At 42.1% G+C, this 15,984-nt stretch overlaps 2 protein-coding genes across 3 annotated transcripts in view; one reads left to right on the forward strand and one right to left on the reverse strand.

Annotated features, from left to right (window-relative positions):
- The first annotated feature begins 1,220 nt into the window (after positions 1-1,220).
- On the forward strand, positions 1,221-7,752 carry LOC105696459 (R3H domain-containing protein 1). The gene is made up of 16 exons (XM_023433414.1): positions 1,221-1,236; positions 1,701-1,981; positions 2,142-2,418; positions 2,549-2,959; positions 3,225-3,831; positions 3,904-4,079; positions 4,225-4,606; positions 4,757-5,213; positions 5,297-5,491; positions 5,662-5,815; positions 5,920-6,110; positions 6,197-6,373; positions 6,497-6,659; positions 6,715-6,901; positions 7,076-7,179; positions 7,650-7,752. Exons 1-16 carry the CDS (start codon positions 1,221-1,223, stop codon positions 7,697-7,699), a joined length of 3,828 nt encoding a protein of 1,275 aa, XP_023289182.1. The 3' UTR covers positions 7,700-7,752.
- A 4,805-nt stretch (positions 7,753-12,557) lies between these two features.
- The window catches only part of LOC105698115, a 45,937-nt gene continuing 42,510 nt past the window's right edge, over positions 12,558-15,984 (reverse strand). For both annotated transcript variants that reach the window (XM_012422092.1, XM_012422082.1), the window contains one exon: positions 12,558-15,961. In XM_012422092.1, the coding sequence (XP_012277515.1) occupies positions 15,758-15,961 (204 nt within the window). In that variant the 3' untranslated portion in view covers positions 12,558-15,757. The remainder of the gene's footprint in view (positions 15,962-15,984) is intronic.

Consider the following 15,984-nt stretch of genomic DNA (forward strand, 5'->3'; position numbering starts at 1 on the left):
ATGCCAGGGATTTATCTTCTCATTTCCGGTCACATTGCTCGAACTTGAATTTCTGGGGATATAAAAACACTGGGGACACCCGATATCGTGTGACATCGCCGACCGCTTTGGGCGCATGCGCGGGCGGACGGCGGCGCTCGGTGCTACGCGGGGTCTCGTCAGTCTCTCTAGTGAGCGGCGAGCTCGCGGGTTGTACGGGTCGTGCGGGTCGGGTCGCGCGTTCGCCAGTCGAGTTCCTTTTTCTATGGTCCTCGCCGGAGTTGGGACGGTCCGTCGGAGCCCCTTCGATTTCCCCGCTAGACAAGGAGGCGGCAATCGGGGGACGGCCCGCGGGAGAGAGATGAGCGTACGAGGGGCCGCGCGAAAGGGACGCCTCGCTCGGCCAATCGTTCCTCGGCATTCTTATCTCGCGGAGACGTTGACGCGCCGTTTTCGAACCTAACCTCACACGGAACGATGTACCTCGCGCGTTAGTCGGCTTCAAACAGTATGTGACGGCTCCATCGAAGCGGTGCGTTCCTTTAAGTGCTGAGAAGTTAACAGGTGAGTCTTGCCGACAGTTTCCGTCGTTCGGTATACCCAGTTAGGAGAAAAGTTTCATGAACGATTTACTCTTCCGGTGCCACTTTCGTACCCCCTTAACCAGTCAGCTGTTTTTGACAGGTTTGCAATGTTTGGAATCACCGAGGATAAAAGTGAAATGTTTGATGCAGCAATTTATTTGTGGAACCAACTCGAGAGATAAAGTCTTGCCGTTATCAATACCTATTATTGTGGTTTAATTGAAGTGCCTTTACTTGTATAAGTATATACAGATATGTATGTGACTCACTGAGTTTTACCCGATGCAATTCTTGCACTCGGCATTCCACGCTAAACCTTATCAACTGTGTAACTTACTTCGTTTTTATGCCTTGTTTAATGAGTTACGAGATGCGGCGTCACTTTGAGATTATTTATCGTGTACATCTTTGCAGTCGCAATTACTTCCTTATTTCTAGTACAATAACGATTTGGTACCAGTGTGAAGTGTGTGCATCATGTGTGTGTTTACTTGCAGAGCGTACCATGTTGGAAGACGGAGGAGTAACAACGGCACAACACCTAGTCTCAGCCTTACGAGCTGTACACCTTGAGAAAGACTGTCGTACTAACACTGCATCCTTTCGAATCCATCGGTCGCAGAGTTTCACTCAGTAACCCAATGATACGCTTAACATATGGCCCGCCTGGAAAGTAAGTCTTGCTTGTCATCATATGTTAACGATGCACCAGTTTCATTGAATTTTCTGTGGGTTTTTGACACTTATCGGAAGGTAGCAGATGCGTATTTCTGATACTTTCGATTCGTTCGGTTTGTTAATATATTACGTTTTCGTTTGTTCGCAGTGCGTTCAAGACTTCCATATTTTCCGGCGTTTACCATGTGCTGAATTGCGCATGGTACGTAACGACTCGATTTACCTATTTTAAACGACGAGGAATGACCACCTTTCGATTCATTGACTGTTATTAATTTGGCATAATTGAATTGTTTAATCGAACATCGTTTGTAACTCAACCGTAACAATAATTAAAAGTTTTTGGGTATCGATGGTATATAAATGATATTGGATATTCAGTGTTGCCTTCGATTCGGCATTGTAGGCGTTAATTAATATTATAATATACAAATTGTGTACAAATTACGTTCGTTTCAGTACCGAGCATAGTGGTGCACAAAGGCAGCAGGTCGCAGAGTCGACCTGAGAGTCCTACAGCGGTGTGTGGAGGTCTGGTCTCCCTGCCCTCCGGCAGGCACAGTCTCCTGGTTGGTCCAACCACCAGTGTCCCGTACTCGAGCCTGCACGAGTCGGACATGATAGACGGGAATGCTAACGCCACCGTCGTTACCACCCCTGCGTCGAATTCGTTACGCCGTCCCTCGCCCTCCTGCCCCAACGAAAAATCGGACACTGATAACAAACATTTTCGAAGTAGGGTAAGGCCTCATTCTTACCGTTTAGGTAATCTAGGAAATGAGTAGAGTATTTTTATGACAGTTCAAGTATGATTAATTTGTATTGTAAGTTGTAAAGTTAGGGTGTATGTATGTTTTAACGCCGAGGTCGGAAATAAGAGAAGGCTGTGAACGTTTTCAGGCAAGTACGAAGGTAAAACTGCTGGTCAGAAGTCATGCGATGAGAGAATCGGCATCTCCTCCACGCGAACCGCACCACAGCGGTCCATCTTCGCCGCACAGCCCTCCGTCCCTCGATGGCGAGAAGAAGTTCACCGGAGGACTCGCGGCGAACAACGGTGGCTCGAAGCAACTCAACAACAACGAGCCTACCTTCAACAGCAACATCTCCACTCAGTCCCCCAAACAGATGCGCAATTCAGCTACCTCGCCGACGTGTCGAGCTCCCTCACGAAATGGTAAAAATAAAGTTGACGAATCAATAATTAATTCCCACTTTATTAATTTTAATTAGAAAATTTGACTCATCCGGACTTAAGGGATGAAAGTGTATCAACGTATTGTTTCTTTTTTCTCTTTCCTCTTCAGGTCAGTCTAGTCCTTCTCAGGCCCATTCACCAAAGAGTACCACCTCGCCGACTACCGGCAATAAATCCGAAAGTCGAGGCTCGAAGACCAGCACAAACCTCGTCTCCAAGTGCAATAACTGCGCGAAGAACAATCAGGCCGACAAGTCCGGACTCCTTCAGACTCCGGTCTCACCGTCCAGGACCGGTCAGGCCCTGCAACACTCGCCGAAGAGTACCAGCCTTGCTCCGAACAATCATCCCAAGAACGAGCAACGGAACAGGCCGAACACCCTAAACGTTTGCAACAATCAATGCTCGGCGCAATGTGGGAACACCCTGGCTGTTGGTAGACCTGGCTCCAGGCACAAGCTTCGACACCAGAACTCTTCGCAGGGGAGCTTCGACAGCGCTTCGCCGTGTCTCTCCAGAGGTCCGTTCGATAACTGCCTTAATCAGATTATAATTAATTCTCTTTGTGTTTAAATTTATTTGTCATTATTTATTGTCCACAAACTAGATGTGAACATTAATTAACTTGTAGTATAAATTTAAAATGATCTGTAAATTTTATTGCTGATCGATTATTTTAGGTTTGGTGAGATGAAGACGAGAATAGTTAAAGCATTTTACTTAGAAAGGGATTGAAATCTATTTGGAGTAATTGAGAGTAATTTTAATTGTGCCATTAATTACAGATAACAGCACGGAACTGTACACCGACAGTACAGGAATCGACTTGGAGCAGTTCATAGCGGAGACCATAAATCGCAACCAGAAGGACCGGACTGTGCTCCTGAAGATCGAAAAGGACCTCATCGAGTTTGCCAAGGACAGGCAGAAGGTCTGCCACAAGTTTCCTAACATGTCTTCTTACAATCGGATGTTGGTTCATCGAGTGGCTGCTTACTTCGGCATGGAGCATAATGTCGATCAGTCCGGTCTTAGTGTCATCGTGACAAGGACGAAGAACATGCGAATACCCGACACGCGATTTAAGGAGCACATCAGGGACGACTTGATCTTGACCGAAGAGCCTCGGAGGAGCATTCTCAAGAGGGACTCCAGCTCCTTCGAAGACAGCTTTAACTTTAAATCCCCCGACAGGCTGTCTGGGGAGTATTGTCGGCGCAGTAAGAGTTTCGAGGAACGCGAGGAGGAGTACGAGAGAGCCAGGAGGAGGATATTCAAGGATAGCAGCGGAGAGAACAGCGGAGTCTCCTACTGGCCCTATTGGTCTTCCTCTGAGATCTCCGATACCTCAGCAAGGTATCGTTTACTACACCCATCGGACCACTCAATCAGGTAACTAAGTCTGTTAAACGACAAATATTAGAAATGACTCGTTAAAAAACATGGATTTTATTGATTCCACAGACAAACTAGGCTTTTCAAGGGAGAATCCTTCGACGGACGGGAAAGTCTTCGTGCTGGCATTCAGAGGCCTTCGGTCTCAAAGTCCTTCAGCTTCGGTGGTTACACTAGAGGCATGCTATCGAGGGGTGACAGCGTGACATCGACTCATAGTGCTGGTGCTCGCCTCACAAAGCAAGGTAGATTGCTTTACCTTGATTTAAATAGATATGACGAGCTCATCGATACACCTTATTTGACATCAAAGTTCATTAATAGGCAGATATTGTCTTTATGATATTATTGTAGAATATAAATGTGATGAAATAATTATTTTTTTAATAGATTCAGGTGCTAGCATGTGTTCTCGGCTGAGTCCTTCGAGCAGTGGGTACAAGTCTCAGAGCCAACGAAGCGATGCCACGATCTCACCATCACCATCACCGTCACCAGTGGCAGCGATGAGCTGCAACCACTCTCAGCTTTCTAGTCAAGATCTGGCCTCTCCGGAGCCAAATGGCCAAACGGTTATGTGGGCAGTGACGAGCATCTCGAGCGTTCCTGCCGGCAGCATAATCATTAATCCCCAAACAAACCAGCCCTACACAAACCCGGATGGCTCGGTCTATCGATTCGATCCTGACAACCCACCGAAGCTCTGTGTCGAGGAGCATGACTCTCCAACTCCACTTCCTCGACGTGGAGACCCCACGGATGGCTCCTCCAGGTATACCGTCGATCGTTTTAGACTATTAGTATTTTGAGCCGCTCATTTTAAGTTTAGTGCATAATATTAAAATATTTGATTTTTTTTATTTAATATTATGCACTGTAATGAATTTTTTGTTATATGTTATTAACAAATTTTGCTGTTCAGGCCCTCCGGCTGCTCACGTAGCGAAAGTAAGAGACGTTCCCAGGGAAAGAATCACGCATCGGCTGGGAATTCCACCCATGTGACGAATTCCTCGACCTCCCCAAGTCTACCGTTTACGCCGCCGCCTCCACCTCCGCCCCCGCCCCCGCCGCCCTCGTCGTCGCAAAACCAAGCAAACCAATCTCTAGTCAAGGACTCCCCAGCGCAGGCCCAGATCTGCAACAATGGCTCTCCGCAATCCACATATGCCAATTTCCCAGCAGCTACCTCAGATACTTATGGTCAGGGTGTATATCAACCCACTTTACCGCAACAGACTGTGATGATGCCCCCTCATCCTACTCAGGGACACTCCGCTGTCCAGAGCAATGGACAGGGTGACCTTGCGTTTAACCAGAGCTCGGTCTATGGGAACTATGCTGTGCCGGTGCAGCAGAGTCCAGTACCTCAGTCCGGAGTGAGTTCTCATGATCATGAGTTAATGGTTTTTTTTATTTATGTCATGATTGAAATTACTAACTAGAGTTAAAATTTTTGCAGAAATGCTTCCAGGATGTGCCAGACTTGTCCAGTTACTTCATGGGCATGAATGTCTATGATCAAAGAAGTGGCGGAGACACTCAGTCCACTCCGCCACATCCTTATCCGCAGCCCCCACCGTCTACAACTCAAGCTCTGCAGACTGTGCAGGCAGTTCCACCGAATTACTGGCAGCCTCCACCTAACCAAATAACTGTGAGTTAATAACATATTTGGTTGATAAATAAATATTTATGTATATTAGAAGGGTCCTTACTTTCCCTAGTTCATATCGTTAAAAATGTTTTTTAACACGATACTTATATTCTGACCATGAACAAAGGACTTATTCCAATTAAATTGCAATGGAATAATTTTTGTCGCAGCCTCAGCAGACAATGTACTTCGTACCACCTCCAGGAGCAGCTATGTCGGTTGGTCAGAATCCAGCGGAGAGACAACCATCGCACCAACAGCAGAGGTTTACGACGAGTTACTCCTTCAATCCGCAAACCATGACACCTCCGAGCCAATCGACCTGTAATTACCTCTTTGTTTAATTGTAAATGACCAACTTGAATATCGAAACTCCTTTCTGTCGCTATTTTCATTCAAGTAACGTACACTTTCTCGTTTTATTCCAGCTAATTACGTAAGCAGTTATCCAATACCGTATAATTCCATGCCAACTGTAACACCGGCACCAGGGGATTATTCTTATCAACCACCGGTTCACATGGTTCCTGCTTATTATCCACCCGGTCAACCCAGTATGCAACCTCCACCCGTTATGTACAGGGTTCCTACTCCACCGAACACTCCGACATCTAATCAGGTGAAATTGGAATGCTATCTGAATCCTCTTCTCTTTCAGAAAATTTATAACAGTTATATTTTAACGTGGTCCCCTTATGTTTTCAGATGCCTGGTATGCCACTGATGTACGTGAATTCTGGTAGCTATCCATCACCAGCCATGGTGTCCACCGGAACCTTCGGTCATCATCAGGTCGGTCCCAATGGTACCTCTCCTGCCCCGGCTGGAGCCTACATGAGTCCTGCATTGGTTCCCAACCTCGTCTTCAGGCAAAACGTTCCTGTGAGAAGCCAGTTTTTTCTTTAAATCCTTTCTATAAAAATGTTTTAAATTTTCTTATTTTCTAAGTGTCTCGATGAACGAAAGCATTAGACGCGACTGATTTTATTTAACGACGGATTCCAGGTTGTCGCTGGCGTTCGTGCCTCGACACCGGGTAACTCACAGAGAGCAAGCCGGTCACCAACACCGGCGCATGAACTCTTCGGTCCTGGGAGCGGGGATAGAAGCGCACAACAACAGCCACGTTATCCACTGCCAATGTATCAGGGTGTCCATATCGTGCAGGGTACGTTGAAAAGAGTAATCAGTTATTATGCAGACTGCCTGTTCTCTAATTCTAGGAGAAATGAGACTGATGCATCCCGGAGTACCAGGTAATCCTAGACTGCAGTATGCACCAGTTGCATCGCCACCAGTTGTTCAAGGTTGTCCTAGACCCTATCGACCACCATCTTACTCTTCGAACACCTCCGGTGGTGGAACTCCCACCTCGTTCGATGGGAGAAATCCGAAGATTCGGAAACCGAGGTATAATCGACTTTTATAAGTCAATAGAAAAGGGAGAGAAACAATGGCAATGAATATCTAAAACTTTAAACAATGCGTTTCTCCCTTTGGTGTTTGCATTTTAAGACAACCAATATTGTTATTTTTTTTTTTTATACCGTTTCATTAATCTCCAAAATTGTTTCTAAATTCCAGGTCCAAAGTAGCAACATTACCACCGAGCGGTGCCCGATCGAACCTCTATCAAACTCCTTCCATGCCTTCGCTCTCATCAGGTGCACCGAAAGATATCAGAGAAGGTTTGTTTCTGGAAGGACTTCCTGGTTGTTCGTTATTTTAAGCGATCCTTCGAGCCTCTTTATCCACCTTTTGATCCTCTGTTGTTCGTAACGTAGCCCTGCCTCTTTTTTGTGTTTTCTTTTCTGGTATCTCTTCTATTTGTGTCTCGTTTGTTTCTCCCTTGCTTAACGATGAGCGCCGTTTACTTTAATATCTGACACGTTATTGTATCTTCCTCAAAAGCGAAACCGGCAGAGGACGGTACGACATAAGGTACTTGTATTTTATTGGTTAAGTAGCTGGCTATCGAGGGCTGTCGATTTCGTAGGGCAGCTTCGTGTTGTGCTTGAGAAGTGTCTCAAACGTTTTTTTTTTTTATATATATATATCTTTAACATTTTCGTTGCTTCCCTCTGCTTAACGCTTTTATTTGTTTACGCTTAAATAGCAAGAGCTAAGCAAATGTGATTTATTTGTTCTCTTTTTTTAGGGACCGTGAAGGTGACAATCACCCATCGAAACCAGTTGGTACAATATTAATGATAAATCGTGAGAAGTGAAGAGAGGCAGGAGCCACCGCTGGTACAAAAGGAGAGGAAGAAGAAAAAAAAACATAGATAAATAAATGAAAGATAAGCGAGTTAAGAAGTGGAAAATCGAGTAATAAGATATACCAAAAGAAAGAAGCCCACAACCTAAGCTAATATACCGTAGGTATGGCTCGTAATTAACGTTAACGATACTCTTTATTATTTAAAAGAAATAAGGAAACGTTGAGGCACGCTATTGGTACCTAATATACGGTGACAAAGTGATGAGGGGGACGGCTGAAGATATTAAAAAAAACCTATCCTGGTTCTGTGTCTTTGAAAAGACAAGAGAAGACATCGGTGGAACAATTCTGACAAAGATTTTTTTTTTTTGGGGTTCAAAGCTCGAGAACGATCCTACAAACCTGAAATATTCGATGGGTGTGATGAAACAAGAATGTTAGATTTGTAATAATTTATTTCAGTGTAATTATCTGAATTTTATGTGGATTTTAATGAGAATAATCATGCTTCGAGTCTCAAACTTTCATCGATGGATCTGTATCGGAGGTCTAGTGGAATTAGTCAGAGCTTCGCTCTTCTATTCTGAGGTCGATAAATTTAGTAGCATTACATATCCTTACCATCTCTCTAAGCACTAAACTGAATCGAAACTCTGTAGTGGGAGCAATGAGTACATTGTGGAATTGTAATTAATTTAGTTTCGATCCACCTTGTGGTCAGTAGATGTAAATTATGATAGAGTTGACGTAAAGATATATCACTAAATCTCTAGCTGCTGAACAATAATACTTTAACTCTACATTTAGAGTGAAGCAATTTATTGCAAACTATAAATTTTTGAATACAATAACACGCTTTTTTCCTTCTGTAAATTCTATACTCTACATCCAGCCGATCAATTATTCGTTCGTTACGATCCAGGTTATCGGTACTCTATTCTCAATTCCAGATATATTTAACCGATCAAAGTCTGGGCCTCGAAGCATCTCTACCAGAGCAATGAATTTCCTCTCGCGACTCATAAAATCCAATAAGAGAGTAATTCGCATAAACTTTTAATAATTAATCAGTATATTTCAACAAAGTGGGATCGGTCTGGAAGCTTGACGAAGGCAGCTCAGAGAGGCAGCAATCGAAGGAGGCTCTCGCAGCCTCCTGTGAGATATATTCCTAGATCTAGGGGGGGAAAAAAAATAAGGGGAACTCAACCGAAGAGTATCAACAGAGACCGAAAGAAAAGGATAGGAAGAAAGAGAGTCAACCGACAGAATTTTAACTATTATAAAANTTAATGTGAGACTTAATTTTAAGAGAGTATACATTGAGGAAGAGTACACGGATTATCTATGCGGATCCTTGTTGCCCTCTTTGCACCCAACATCTCCCTCGGAGGCACGAGTGATCCGTTACAATAAACAATATACGAATTTTACGATATTTTACTGAGTACGTTTACAGAAGGCCGAAGGAAAGAGGGCGAGGAAAGGAGATAGGGGAAATTATATGTAAATAATGTGTGTCTTTCCATTCGGGTGTATCGCTTCTCTAAATTCTTCTCCGAACTGCTTCGCTACGTCACCTAAAATAGAACCGAAGAGAAACTCAGAACTTCGTCACTTTAATTATTGTTACTTGCTGTCTGTTTCTTTTTATTTGATTTCCAGAGACTATTTTGTAAAACTTTGGTTCTATCGGAGGGCAATTATAAGAAAGAAAGAAAACGGTCGAAACAGTGGATTTCGAGTCGTATTGTTTTTGCCACATAAATATTTATTATAGAATTTTATTTATTTTAAGCCGAGGTTGTTATTGTGATATGTTGCAATTGGAGGTAGAGTCTTGGATGAGAGAACAATGTATTTTATAGTGAGAGTTTCGAGTCACAGTAATTATATAGTAAATCGTTTATTTTATCGTTTTCTCTATTTTATTTTTAATTCGACTACAAGATGTTTCTCCGAAACGTTTTCGTGGTTTTTTCGTGCTTTCAGGGTATATCTCGAAGTTTTTATATGTTAAACGTAAGAAATACATAAACTTAAAAAATCAAAGAACTGTTATTCGGCAATTAAAACAGTATTACATGACATTTTAATTGTATTTCTTGTTGTCGTTAAAACAGTATATAAGAGTTTTCGTACCTTGTACTTTTTCGAAAATGAAATGTTTTACACCATTTGTAAATTATTTTTAAAAAAAAAGGGAAGACTGAAAAGGAGCATGGGGGATACTTTTAATTTGATTTAATTGTATGACATGTAATATTAAAATATATTGAAGTTTATTGTTTTGCGTTTTGTTCGTACTCGCGTTTTGAAAGGGAATAACGTTAGATTGAATATAATTTATAATTAAAGAATAGAATTAGCTATTAATACATTTTTTAAAGAGACGAAGCGAATAGTTCGGATCGAATGCCGGCCACGATCATATTTTTGCAAATTTCTTCTCTACCTCATCATTGAAATGCAAATAAGTATTTGCAATTGTTATTAAAAACATTAATAGCAGGCGCTTGTAATGTGAGAGTTGCAGGACTATAGGAAAATAAATTCTCCGAAAAAAAATATGCAGCAACAATTAATGAATAATCGTTCCTTAATAATTTTCACGCAACTCGCCCATTTTCATTTATGATTTTTTGATTAAGCTAGATTATTATTTATTTTATTCGAGGAGGAGAGTTTATCGTTCCACGATTAAAGTGGAGCGACGACGGGAGATTCTAAATACTAATGTAAATTATTAATTAGGGAAATTGTTTATTAGCTGCGAGAGAAACGAGTGTAAACGTATTCAGTATTCTAGTCCTTTATGTCTAGTTGAAGAAGTAGTCGGTCGGTGTATCACCATCACTGCTTAATTTTAAGCCACCGATTATCATCTGAAAATTTATGAAAAGCTTCAGTCTATCGAAAGAGGTCAGGAAAGCAGTGGTGGTAAGACAAGACCTCTGATAATTGTATTGAAAACAATTAAAATACAAGAAGTCTCCGTCTGTGAATGTACAGACTGATGCAGAAAGTTTAAGCTGTATGATGAGATTTATTGATGGATGATAACAATGAACTAAAGAAATGTAATGTTCAGATTATAGCGTAAGCTTTCTGTGTCAGTCTGTGTGACGATTAAATCAAGTCGAATCCATCCAGAAGCTTTGCTTACGGTGATTGTACTTAAGGACGTAGAGAGCGTGGAACCATCTCTTTGAAAAAGAATATACTCCGATTGATTGGAAGTTATTTGACAATGGTTGGGTTACGATACAATTTATTAAATTGTACATTAAATTGACACAGGAATTATATCGGTTAGGATCACTTTTTTTTTTTTCAATCGCTGGATGCTTTCACTGAAAAACGTCGAATATAACAATTATAAGAGCTTTTCAAAGAGATGGTCGATACAAAGTTAGTGTTTATCGTCCCTAACATCGTAGCGACATATAAAAGGTTAAAGTAAAGGAGTACCCAGTCCTCCGAAGGACAAAGCAGAATATTCTTTTCTTCGGTTTCTGTATAAAAACCACCCACACGATAAGAGTTTACACCGACGTTGTCTATTTTTTAGGTGAGCGATCGATGTGATTGTGTTACCTTTAAGTGATACGTACCAGTCGAGGGAGAATTATTTGCAGACCGGTGCTTCGACTGCGAAACTAAAATAAAGCACAAAGAGGAGACTGCGCAAGAAGCTCCAAGGATTAGAGGCGTACTCTACAAGGCATAATTAATAGTTTACGATTAATCTGTTTTAACCTTTTAAATAATTTTTTTTTAGTCTGTCTTTCGATGAATCGAGCCTTTGTGTCCATGGACCGATGACCCACCGGAAACTGAGTTTCAATCTGTGAACCTGCGAAGTGAGTGGATTACATTTTTATTTATAAAGTGCAGTCTGAAATAGACTATTCAAATTTGAATTAATGTAAGGAGACACTGCGATACAATTCTTTGATTTGCAATTACCAATGTTTAAATGAAATTTTTAGTAAGATTAACAATTAAAAGAGAATGGAAAGCAACATTGTCTGCTATTTTAGTCATTTCTGATAAGTTAAGACCGACAGGAAGATATCAAATGTTTCATACTGACGAAAAGTATCGCTCTATTTGTTAAAAATTTAACAATATACCGTTAATTGATCAGAGGGAAAAGGAGGGGGAGGAAACTTATTAATGCGGAGCAGTAATATGGAAACAAGGTTCATACACTGGTGACGTCATTAAAATATGAGTACCAGCTTACATAATACGGTATGAGTTTAATTCTTTTGTTTATCGAAACGCTCAATTACGGTTTTCATTTCAAATTAAGTAATCCGGTACGAGTGAGTTCCTTCCGAAAGGCTTTGGAGTGTATCGTAGAGCTCTTCGAAGGTCCTCTGAAGAGATGGAGAGACCATCGAAGAAGTGAGAAGTAAGTGAAACTGCCTTAACACAAGATCTGCAGTGGGTCCGATAGGTAATGATATCGAATACCATTAAAATTGAACTATGAACATCCTGAACTGAACGGTAGGAGAGAGGGAGAACAATGTGCACAACATCATAGAAGAGGGCGAAAGATTTGATAGAACCGGCGTCAGTCTAATTGTATCTCTTGTTATATTATATACNAATTATATATAATTCAATAAAAAAGAAACAAGCGTCCATGAGCCTTTAATAATTGGAACGTTCAGTTTCAGGTACACCAAAGGGCTCGAAAGAAAGTAGAAGTCCCTGTCGAAGAGTTACAAATGCATATTTGTTGGTAAAATTGTATTAAGGTGAGTCGGTGTGAGACTTCGCTGCGTTACGTATCCCTAATTTCAAGGTTTCTGGATAATGGGAACACAGCAATTGTTTTATTATTGTTTTATTGTAATATTAATAATCAAATGGATGATTAGCTAATGATGATCAGTGGTGAGACGCGCAAGACTTAACGCGTAGAAAAGTAAAACTTGTTCGACTGGGACCGCCTCGAGGACGAGCAATTCGCGAAGCGGACTCGTCGAGGAAGCTCGGCATCTCACGAGGTGGACGACTTTTAATCGTGGTCCGAAGATGCGGCGAAACGCCCGTGGAATCGCTGAACTTTACGAAGTTCTCTCGAGTTTTCGTCCTTTCGAGAGAAAGAGAGGAATTTAGTCGCGCCTGTGCACGAATCGGTGTCCACGAATCCACAGTAACTCGGAAATATATGTCGTTAATAGGCAATCATTGGATGGAACTAATTGTCATCTCTTCGCGATTTCAAATCGAAATATTTCACGAACCGTGGGTCGAAATTCGACACACGGTTCGTCGATATTGAAAGAAAAAAAAAAAACTGGAAAAACTGAGATACCAAAATGGCGCGTGGATCCGTCGACGCGGAGGTTCGGCGGGCACGACGCCGCAAATACTCGCTAACTATTGCTGCAACGCTTAAGAGCTAGTTATTAGGGTAGTTCGCATATTTACAAGATTTCGTTGTAGATCCTTCGGGCGAGGGTCCAGATCAACATTGCGGGACTGTCGGATCGCGTTTCCTCGGGATCGAGATTTAAAAAAAAAAAAAGAAAGAAAAAGTACTATACAGGCATTTTCGTCCCTAATGTCAGTATGAACCAACGCCACGCATCGTGAACGACGGACAGTGAGAAGTTTTGCCCGATGCGACGATTACTAAACCGTGGTAACACCCTGAAGATATTTCCCAGGGAGGATTGCCTATCGCAATTCTAAAAATCCCAATTATTGCACGCCCGTAAAATTTGGGGATTTCTCCCTAACATCCGCCCAGGGTGCCGCCACTTGTAAAACCCACTTTCAGGCCAGTTTTATGCGTGCCCACCTGATCGGAATCATATTTAAAATGTTACTATTATTAGTTTTCGACTAATCACTGGGTGAGATCGCTAGGACGTCCTTAAAATTCCTTTTTTTCTTTTTTTTTTAATTTCGGGAAAAAATCGGATCGCACAAAACTGACCTAAAGGTTTCCCTTTCGTCGACCATCTTCCTCTCTAGCGTATTAGCGCTTTATAAGTTATCGGTTACGGTGCTAGTTTTTTTTTTTCCTAGTAATTTTTATACGACTCTACCCACCACCTTGTTAGACCCAGCTACTCGATTTCTCGATTTTCTACAATCTAACGTCCTCGGCTGGTGGGATGTTGGCAGCCCTACATATTTAATTATGTCCCTAGATCTTCCAGAACATCCCCGAATTTTTTACAATTCTTTCCGGTATTTCATTAAATCCTCAGCTCGTTACATTCGGAATATAAGTACATACAACGGGAAAGAATTCTCATTGTGAAGTTTAGTAGGAGTACCAACATCGGTGCAGCACCAATTTCATTAAATTACATTTATTAACATTAATCGTGTAAGCGTTATCGGGTCTGATTATAGACTTGAGTAGGAGCCATTGAAACTTGCATTCTCGCGAGGTTCCTCATTATTAAAAATCTAATTAATTTTAAAATCGATACACTTGGAAGGGACGCTAGTAATCCCCAGATGCTGATTGAGCCTTCTAGGTAACTCTAGGGGAAATCACCGGTTTTGGACCATTTTTGTCCTGTTTTGCTTCTTCGCCTTTGCAACAAAGTCCATTCACACTGGCGGAAATGACGTCACGCGTAAATCCACCGAAGGCACACAAGTTCAACGATCGAAAAATATATCGTATATCGGGAAATAAAATAATTTCCCAAGCTTTCCTTATCGTGGAACTCCGTTCATGCACGCGGATTTGGCAATCTTGTCCGAAATGGACATTTTGTCCGTAACTAATCATTAATTGCAATTCACGAAGTTGCGCTATTAAAGATTAATCAAAAGCACTTAGTGACGAAGAAAGATTAGAAATTAGAAAAGGCTGCTCAATTTTACGATAAAGTGATATCAGTTCGGCATTGAATTATAATGTGTTTCTATATAATCGGTCGTTTCCATGAGTGGCCGTGAAATCGTCAGACCATTAAATGACAATGAATCGCGCGCGTTTCGATAAGGAATAATAACGCAACGACAGTACGAGAGTTGCTTATCACCGAAGTAATTTGATTTAGTCGAGAAGAGTCGTTTCGGTTGACTTAACCTTAAACCTAGGTATCTCGAGTTAATTAAGTTAAACCGAGGTAATTAAATCGCTCGGGGTGGACGGCACAGTTTCGTGCGTGCGTATTACGCGACGAGTAGCAGTTAGCTAGGACAGAGTATACCGGACTAGTATACAATAGATTTATATATATATATATATAATTAAAAAAAAAATGAGGCAACCCTAACAACTAAATCGATTAATAGCTTTGCACACTTAAGCGATAAGTTTCGTCTCTACTAAATTTTCAGCCCGCGGCTGTAGACGAAGCCGTGGGCTGTCGACTATTCGTTGTGCATTAATCGTCACTTTCTTTTTAACATCGCTCAACGTTTCGTTTAAAGTATAATACGAGGGCATTTCTAAGAGGCACCAGGACTCGGCAGTATCTTAGTCGGAAAATCCACGTTCGGCTTCGCAGCGCGCGCGAGAGAGGTCGCTTCGGTCCTGCGCGCGCAGCTAATCAACGCGAAGCGTCACCTCGCGACTTGAAACTCTCCCCGTGAAGTATTGGCACATGACAATGAAGTTCGGCTTATCGGAAACGGTTGCACAAGCGCGAACCATTCTGTAGATACCCTGAATGCTCGCTAGAATGATCGATTAGTCGGGTTATCGAGTTACTTTCGGAGCGCGGGATCACGGGGTCTGCTGTAAACTCGAGGTGAATTTTCCGGGCAGTAAAGGGCACGAGTTTTTTTTTTTTTCTCCACGAACTCAGAGGAGTGGCAACATTAAAAGAGTCTTTTAGCGCCTCGGGGGCCCCGAATCGCTCGGAAGTATTTGATAAGGAATTCCTAGGGGCAGGTTGGAAGTCTGGAAGTCGTTAGGGGTTTCACGGAACCGCGGGATAGGCGGATAAGGCAGATAGGAGGAAGGCTCTTGGCGATCCTTTTTTCTCCCCCTCCTTTTTCGGTGAACTCGGAACTTCGGAGGCGATTCGAGGAAATTCGAGGGAGTGTCTTTAACTGCTGTGGCTGTAGGCAGTGTTCGTATAGGGTCCGCTGTAAATTGACGAGCCTGTAGTCGAAACACTCTTGTGACGTCGTTTGGCCAGTAGTATCACAATTATCACCACCACCGCCAACATAAGGATCAGGCCCGCGATCGCGATCCCTATCGCGAAACTTTTCTGCGATATGCAAATGCTGTTGGGGTCGTCCATTGTCTAAAAGCATACAGTTCATTTCG

This window comes from Orussus abietinus, unplaced genomic scaffold (genome assembly GCF_000612105.2).
Source record: "Orussus abietinus isolate OABI.00-Male unplaced genomic scaffold, Oabi_2.0 scaffold13, whole genome shotgun sequence".
Taxonomy (NCBI): domain Eukaryota; kingdom Metazoa; phylum Arthropoda; class Insecta; order Hymenoptera; family Orussidae; genus Orussus; species Orussus abietinus.

What these genes read in the sequence shown, in the direction of transcription:
- LOC105696459 (XM_023433414.1), top strand. An exon ending in ACACTCCGACATCTAATCAG is followed by an intron (nt 6,111 to 6,196) that starts GTGAAATTGGAA and finishes TTATGTTTTCAG; the next exon opens with ATGCCTGGTATGCCACTGAT. An exon ending in TCTTCAGGCAAAACGTTCCT is followed by an intron (nt 6,374 to 6,496) that starts GTGAGAAGCCAG and finishes GACGGATTCCAG; the next exon opens with GTTGTCGCTGGCGTTCGTGC.